The 9,014-nt window shown below is 41.5% G+C and overlaps 1 protein-coding gene across 3 annotated transcripts in view; it reads right to left on the bottom strand.

The window, feature by feature from the left end:
* Positions 1-498: 498 nt before the first annotated feature.
* The window catches only part of LOC123502383 (CTD nuclear envelope phosphatase 1 homolog), a gene marked incomplete at its 3' end in the record, with an annotated part of 12,513 nt that continues 3,997 nt past the window's right edge, over positions 499-9,014 (bottom strand). For 2 of the 3 annotated variants that reach the window (XM_045251584.1, XM_045251570.1), the window contains 3 exon segments: positions 499-703; positions 3,120-3,310; positions 7,022-7,088. In XM_045251584.1, coding sequence (XP_045107519.1) covers positions 499-703; positions 3,120-3,310; positions 7,022-7,088 — 463 coding nt within the window. 3 annotated transcript variants of the gene reach the window in all.

Here is a 9,014-nt window from a genome sequence, read left to right as displayed (position 1 = left end):
CCCAATAAAACACACTGCAACACCCCAAAACACTCTCAAAACACTTAAACACCCTAAAACACCTTAACACATATTTTAACCCCCAAAACATCAAAACACACTGCAACACCCCAAAACACTCTCAAAACACTGAAAACACCCCAAAACACCTTAACACATATTTTAACCACCCAAAACACCGTAAAACACACTGCAACACCACAAAACACTCTCAAAAACACTTAAAACACCCCAAAAACACCTTAACACATATTTTAACCCCCCAAAACACCCTAAAACACACTGCAACACCCCAAAACACTCTCAAAAACACTTAAAACACCCCAAAACACTTTACACATATTTAAACTCACCAAAACACCCTAAAACACACTGCAACACCACAAAACACTCTCAAAAACACCTTAAAACACCTCAAAACCACCTTTAAACACCACAAAAACACTCTGCAATACCCTCTACACCCCACCACACACCTGGGTACTGCCGGTAAGCCCAGGGAGTTGTCTAGGATGAAGATGGATGCGAGATCAGGGCAAATGGCAGCCAGGTCCTTGGTGTAGCTGCCATAGTCAAGTGTGCAGTGCTGGCGGTAGTAACGGCGACGCAGAATGCCCCTCCCTGCGTCCAGCTTATCGGCCACCGCTGCCCCGTAGATTTCCATGCTGGCCGTAAACACCACCAGGTCGTACCACTGGGACACCTATGGGGGGGGTACAAATTAGGTTCAGGGGTGTTTGAAAACTTGAGAATCTTGATTGAAACACTGTCAAACACTCTAAAACACCTAGAAACATTTCAAAACACTGCAAAACACACCAAAAACACCAGAAATGCTAACAAAACACTTCAAAACACACATAAACACTTAAGAAATACTTAAGAAACACCACAACACACACCAAAAAATGCCAGAAATGCCACTAAACACCCCCAAACACTTCAAAAACACCCCAAAACACACCAGTAATGCCAATAAACACTCTCAAACACCCAAAACACTGAAACACTTCCAAAACACGCCAAAACACATCAAAATGCCAACAATCACTCAAACACCCCAAACACTCCAAAACACCCCAAAACACCCAAAAACACTCCAAAACACCCCAAAACATCCATAAACACCCCAAAACACACAGAAATACTCCCAAAACACTCCCAAAACACTCCAAAACACCCCAAAACATCCATAAACACCCATAAACACGTCAAAACACCCAGAAACATTTCAAAACACCCCAAAACACTCCATAACACCCCAAAACACTCCATAACACCCCAAAACATCCATAAACACCTCAAAACACCCAAAAACTCCAAAACATCCCAAAACATCCATAAACACCTCAAAACACCCAGAAACACTCCCAAAACACCCCAAAACACTCCATAACACCCCAAAACACTCCATAACACCCCAAAACACCCCAGAAACACTCCATAACACCCCAAAACACCCATAAATACTCCCAAAACACTCCATAACACCCCAAAACATCCTATAAATACCAACACACACTCCCAATACACCCCACACAAATCTCCATGCTGGCCATAAACACCACCAGGTCGTACCACTGGGACACCTATGGGGGGGTACAAATTAGGTTAAGGGGTGTTTGAAAACTTGAGAATCTTGATTGAAACACTGTCAAACATTCTAAAACACCTAGAAACATTTCAAAACACCCCAAAACATCCCAAAACACCCAAAAACACTCCAAAACATCCCAAAACATCCATAAACACCTCAAAACACCCAGAAACACTCCATAACACCCCAAAACTCCATAACACCCCAAAACACTCCAGAAACACTCCATAACACCCCAAAAACACTCCAAAACATCCCAAAAACATCCATAAACACCCAGAAACACTCCCAAAACACTCCAAAACACCCCAAAACATCCATAACACCCCAAAACACACAGAAATACTCCCAAAACACACCATAACACCCCAAAACACTCCCAAAATACTACCAAAACACCCAGAAACACTCCCAAAACACTCCAAAACACCCCAAAACACTCTAAAACACCCCAAAACATCCATAAACACCTCAAAACACCCATAAACACTCCCAAAACATTCTATAAATATCAACAAACACTCCCAAAACACCCCCCATAGATCTCCATGCTGTCTGTAAACACCACCATGTCGTACCACTGGGACACCTATGGGAGGGGACAAATTAGGTTAAGGGGACTGTCTGGTGAGGTTTGTGAAAAATCGAAAATAAAGAGGTGTGTGGAAAACTCCCCCCAAAAAAACACCAAAACACCCCAAAAACATACCAAAACACCCAAAAACACAATAAAACCCCAAAAACACACCAAAACACCCCAAAAGCATACCAAAACACCCCAAAATACATCAAACACCCCAAAAACACTCAAACACCAAAACACAAAATACCCAAAAACTCAAAACACCAAACACACAAAAAACACAAAACACAAAACACCCAACACTCAAAACACTCAAAACACACCAAAACACCCCAAACACAAAACCTCAACCTCAAAACCCTCAAACAACCAAAACACTAAACACCCAAAAACACAAAAAACACCTAAAACATCCCAAAACACATCAACACATCCTAAAACACCAAAACACCCCATTAACACTCAAAACACCCAAACATACCAAAACCCCAACACAAAAAACACCCCAAAACATACCCTCAAAACACATCCAAACACAAAAACACATCAACACAAAACACCCTAAACATACCAAAACATCCAACACACCAAACACCCCAAAAAACACCCCAAAATACTAACACCTCAAAACACAAACAACAAAACACAAAAACACAAAACACAAAACACAAAACCCCCACACACAAAAACCCCAAAACAAACACACACCCAAAACACAAAACACTAAACACCCAAAACACACCCAAACACCCAAACACAAAACAAAACACCCAAAACACACCCAAAAACACTAAAACACTCAAAACCCAAAAACACACTACAACACTAAAACACATACCAAAACACTCAAACTCAAAAACCCTCAAAACCTCAAAACAACCCTCAAAAAAACACTCAAAAACCCTCAAAAACCCTCACAAAACCCCCCCAAACACTTACAATATCCAGGAAGAAATCGACGTGTGGCCTCTTGTGCACAAAGAAGCGAACTGGGTGTCTGTCAATGGTGACCTTGAGCACAAAGTCGGGTGGTGTGCCTGGCTTCACCATCTGTCTGATCACTCCGTCGTGGTGAGAATGGATCAGAGTCTCGTCCAAGTCAAGCACCAGCACCTTACGCTTCACCAGGCCTGTTGGAGGGGGAGACGGAGTGTTAAAAGGGGTGTTTATGAGTGTTTTTTGTGGGTTTTTGTGTGTTTTGTGGGTAAATGTGTTTTTGGTGTGTTTTTTAGTGTTTTTGGGGTGTTTTGGTATGTTTTTGAGTGTTTTTGGGGTGTTTTGGTGTGTTTTTGAGTGTTTTAGTGTGTTTTGGTGTTTTGTGGTGTTTTGTGTTTTTGTTGTGTTTTGAGTGTTTTGGTGTGTTTTGTGTTTTGTGTGTGTTTTGATGTGTTGTTTGGTGTTTTGTGTGTTTTGGGTGTTTTTGGTGTGTTTTGTTGTGTTTTAGTGTTTTGTGTGTTGTGTGTTTTGTGTTTTTGTGTTTTGTGTTTTTTGTGTGTTTTTGTGTGTTTGGTGTGTTTTGTGGTGTGTTTTGTTTGGTGTAAATGTGTGTTTGGGTGTGTTTGGTGTGTTTTGATGGGTTTGTGTGTTTTGGTGTGTTCTGGGATGTTTTGGGATGTTTTGTGTGTTTGGTGTTTTTGGTGTTTTGAGATTTTGGTGTTTGAAAGTATTTGGTGTGTGTTTTGTGGGTAAATGTGTTTTTGGTGTGTTTAGTGTTTTTAGGGGTGTTTGGGAGTTTTAGATGTGTTTTGGTGGTAAATTTGTTTTGTTTTGTTTGTTTTGTGTTTTGTGTTTAGGGTGTGTTTAGGTGTGTGTTTTGGTGTGTTTTGGTGTGTTTTGTTGGGTGTTTTGGTGTTTTGTGGTGTTTGGGTGTGTTTGGTGTGTTTTGGTGGCAAAATGTGTGTTTTTTTGGGTGTTTTGTGTTTTGTGTGTTTTATGTGTTTTGTGTGTTTGTGTGTGTTTTGTGTGTTTTTGGTTTGTTTTGGTGGTGTGTTTGGTGTGTTTGGTGTTTTAGGGTGTGTTTGGTGTGTTTTGGTGTTTGTGTGTTTTCAGTGTTTTTGTGGTTTTGTGGTGTTTATGGTGTTTGGAGGTGTTTTGGTGTTTTGGGACATTTTGGTGTGTTTGGTGTGGTTTTGTGTTTGATGGGTTTGGTGTTTGTTTGTGTTTTGGTGGGTGTTTTGTTTTTGTGTGTTTTAGGTGTTTTGGGTGTGTTTTGTGTGTGTGGTGTGTTTTGGTGGGTGTGTGTTTTGTGTTTAGGTGTGTTTGGTGTGTTTGGTGGTGTTTTGGTGTTTTTGTGTGTTTAGGTGTGTTTTGGTGGGATTTTGGGGTGTTTTGTGTGTTTAGGTGTGTTTTGGTGGGATTTTGGGGTGTTTTGTGTGTTTTGGTGTTTTTGTGTTTGTGTGTTTGGTGTGTTTTTGTGGATTTTGGGTGTTTTGTGTTTAGGTGTGTTTGGTGTGATTTTGGTGTTTTGTGTGTTTAGGTGTGTTTGGTGGATTTGGTGTTTTGTGTGTTTAGGTGTGTTTGGTGGGATTTTGTGTTTTGGGGTGTTTAGGTGTGTTTTGGGTGTTTCTGGAATGTTTTTTGGGTGTTTTTGTGTGTTTATGTGTTTTTGAGTATGTTTAGGGGTGTTTTGTGAGTGTGTTTAGGGGTGTTTTTTGAGTGTGTTTAGGGGTGTTTTGGGGTGTGTTTAGGGATGTTTTGGGTGTGTTTAGGGATGTTTTGGGTGTGTTTAGGAGTGTTTTGGGGTGTGTTTAGGAGTGTTTTGGGGTGTGTTTAGGGGTGTTTCAGGGTGTTTTTAGAGGTGTTTAGGGGTGTTTATGAGGTGGGTTGATGTGTTTTGGGGTGTTTAGGGTGTTTTAGTGTGTGTTATGGGTGTTTTTGGTGTGTTTCTGATGTTTTGGTGTGTTTAGGGATGTTTTGGTGCGTTTCTGGTGTTTTGGTGTATGTTATGGGTGTTTTTGGTGTGTTTCTGGTGTTTTGGTGTGTGTTATGGGTGTTTTTGGTGTGTTTCTGGTGTTTTAGTGTGTTTAGGGGTGTTTTGGTGTGTGTTATGGGTGTTTTTGGTGTGTTTCTGGTGTTTTTGGTGTGTTTCTGGTGTTTTAGGTGTGTTTCTGGTGTTTTAGTGTGTTTAGGGGTGTTTTGGTGTGTTTCTGGTGTTTTGGTGTGTGTTAAGGGTGTTTTAGTGTGTGTTTAGGGTGTTTTAGTGTGTTTAGGGGTGTTTTTGGTGTGTTTCTGGTGTTTTAGTGTGTTTAGGGGTGTTTTGTTGTATTTTGTGTGTTTCTGTGTTTTGGTGTGTTTCTGGTGTTTTGGTGTGTGTTTAGGGTGTTTTTGGTGTGTTTCTGGTGTTTTAGTGTGTGTTTAGGGGTGTTTTAGTGTGTTTAGGGTGTTTTAATGTGTGTTTAGGGTGTTTTAGTGTGTTTAGGGTGTTTTAGTGTGTGTTTAGGGGTGTTTTAGTGTGTTTAGGGTGTTTTAGTGTGTGTTTAGGGTGTTTTAGTGTGTGTTTCTGATGTTTTGGTGTGTGTTTAGTGTGTTTAGGGGTGTTTTAGAGTGTGTTTCTGGTGTTTTAGTGTGTTTAGGGTGTTTTAGTGTGTGGTTAGGGGTGTTTTAGTGTGTTTAGGGGTGTTTTAGTGTGTTTAGGGGTGTTTTAGAGTGTGTTTCTGATGTTTTAGTGTGTTTAGGGATGTTTTAGAGTGTGTTTCTGGTGTTTTAGTGTGTTTTAGTACATTTTGGTGTGTGGCAAATATTTGAGGCATTCAGAACAGTAGTAATAGTAGTAGTAGTAGCAAATTTTGAGGCCTGTATAGCATTTTCTTCACCTCTCCTTCACGTACAGTAGGTTGAATGGCAGGACTGAGAACTATAGGGCCCCAGCGGCAAAGTTTCGAGACAAGTACGAACGAAATATTACACCTTTTATGAACTATGAGGTGACGAATACACTAGGTTCGCATCCTGTCCACGGTCAGAGTGTTGGTAGGGCTTCCTCACTTCCCGCAAATGGTGAGCCTTGATAAGAGATTACTCCAAAAAATTCCTGGTGTTGGTTTCGGAAAGCATGGACGATCTTGGCCGTCATACCACTGATAGAGTTATGAATTTATGGTTTATTGGTGTGCTTATCAAGAATCGGCTATTTTTACACAGGCCCGTCGAGCTCTGGGCCATAGAGTTGATGTAGGGTAGGGTAGGATAGGGTTCCGTTAGGTTAGGTCTTCATGTAAACGATTTTTCTACTGTACATATCCGAACGTTCTCACAGTTTTGCTTAATAACGTTGCAGATCCCTGTTGCAAAGCGTCAGTCTCCACAAAATGAGAACTTTCTACGTCATTGCAGTGAAGGATTTTTTGTGTTCCGAATGTTGTAAAGCTTGAAATGTGTTTGTCTACATTTTTTTTGGGGGGGTGATTATGTCACTACTACTACTACTACTACTACTACTACTACTACTACTACTACTACTACCACTGCTACTACTACTACTACTGAATGCCTCAATTATGTGGTACAAGGTGTGTGTTTGGGGTGTTTTACGATGTTTTGAGATTATTTTGAACACTACTACTACTACTACTACTACTACTACTACTACTACACAACACACACACACACACACTCACTTTTTCCAGATGTGTGTGTGTGTGTGTGTTTGTTTTGAGTGTGTTTTTTGGGGTCTGTGTATATATCTTAACACACACACACACACACACACACACACACACACACACACACACACACACACACAACACTTTCTCTCTCTCTCTCTCTCCTCTACATCCTAAACATTTTTTTCTCCTCCTCCTCCTCCTCCTCCTCCTCCTCCTCCTCCTCCTCCTCCTACTCACTGAGGCGGTGTCTTGAGAGAGGTGACAGCGGCAACACTTCATATTTGACCGGCTGATACTGCAACACCTGAAATAAACAAACATACAAATAAAGAAGAAGAAGAAGAAGAAGAAGAAGAAGAAGAAGAAGAGGAAGAAGAGGAAGAGGAGGAAGAGGTTAGTCCCTTCTGTCTTATGCCCTAAATGTCCCTTAAATTGTGGTGTATCTCTTCAAAATTGCCCTAAAACACCCTTAAGCCCTTCAGTAGTGTGACGTGTTTCCCTATTCCTTGTGGTGACTATTTGGTGACTTTCTACAGCTTCACAAACTCATGTGGGGGATTAAAATGGTGAAGACTGTGGCCATTAATCTTCTGCCCTCCATACACCCTTGCTAATGTCAATAAAATGGTCTAATGGTGCACAAAACTCAATTAAAATAGTGAAGACTGTGGCCATTAATCTTCTGCCCTCCATACACCCTTGCTAATGTCAATAAAATGGTCTAATGGTACACAAAACTCAATCAAAATAGTGAAGACTGTGGCCATTAATCTTCTGCCCTCCATACACCCTTGCTAATGTCAATAAAATGGTCTAATGGTACACAAAACTCAATTAAAATAGTGAAGACTGTGGCCATTAATCTTCTGCCCTCCATACACCCTTGCTAATGTCAATAAAATGGTCTAATGGTGCACAAAACTCAATTAAAATAGTGAAGACTGTGGCCATTAATCTTCTGCCCTCCATACACCCTTGCTAATGTCAATAAAATGGTCTAATGGTGCACAAAACTCAATTAAAATAGTGAAGACTGTGGCCATTAATCTTCTGCCCTCCATACACCCTTGCTAATGTCAATAAAATGGTCTAATGGTGCACAAAACTCAATTAAAATAGTGAAGACTGTGGCCATTAATCTTCTGCCCTCCATACACCCTTGCTAATGTCAATAAAATGGTCTAATGGTGCACAAAACTCAAGGTAAAAATGTGTCCCAGTACTGAAGGGGTAAATCTGACCTGACCTGACCTGACCTAACCTACAACAACACAACAAAGACTCCATCCGTTGTGTCCGACATGTGCCGAGACAGAGACGATTAGAAAAGGAAAGCCTACTGAGGTGACAATGTGGCACTCTCTCAAAGAAACCATCCCGCGAGCTTGCTTTAATTCCTGGCTAATTTGACGCCACATTTATGAAGTCTTGCTATTGGTCAGAGGGAGGGAGAGGGGGAGGGGGAGGGAAAGGCTCTCTCTCTGACGTCAAACCAGCTGGGTGGAGGAGCTGCGAAGGGGGAGCTGGGAATGGAGGCAAGCACGGGATGGTTTCTTCGAGAGGGTGCCAGTAATGCCAGTCACCCCTGTTACTCTAATGTGTCTTGATGGAACTGCTACAAGAATTCCCCAAGGTCACACGCTGGGGCCCAATTCATAGTAATTCCCGAGGAGGAGGAGGAGGAGGAGGAGGAGGAGGAGGAGGAGGAGGAGGAGGAGGAGGAGGAGGAGGAGGAGGAGGAAGGATGTTTAGGGTGTTAGAAAGAGGAATAGTGTGTGTGTGTGTGTGTGTGTGTGTGTGTGTGTGTGTGTGTGTGTGTGTGTGTGTGTGTGTGTGTGTGTGTAAAGTTTTCATTATTTCTCTCTCTCTCTCTCTCTCTCTCTAAGTCTTCAGATATTGACAATTTACAAATATATGAGAGAGAGAGAGAGAGAGAGAGAGAGAGAGAGAGAGAGAGAGAGAGAGAGAATTACTATATTACTAAAATTAACCTAATCTTACACACACACACACACACACACACACACACACACACACACACACACACACACACACACTCCCTCTCTCACTAAATAAAACTAACTTAACCTAACACACAAACAAACACACACACACACTCTCTCTCACTTCCTGCCTCTCTCTCTCTCTCTCTCTTCTTCCCTCCTCACCGTCTCTCTCTCTCTCTCTCCCTAACCCAACGAGACCTCACATATACCCCCTTATTTAAACC

Source organism: Portunus trituberculatus, chromosome 2, assembly GCF_017591435.1.
Source record: "Portunus trituberculatus isolate SZX2019 chromosome 2, ASM1759143v1, whole genome shotgun sequence".
Taxonomy (NCBI): domain Eukaryota; kingdom Metazoa; phylum Arthropoda; class Malacostraca; order Decapoda; family Portunidae; genus Portunus; species Portunus trituberculatus.
The sequence above is the reverse complement of the archived record's forward strand: the minus strand, read 5'-3'. Positions and strand labels throughout refer to the sequence as shown.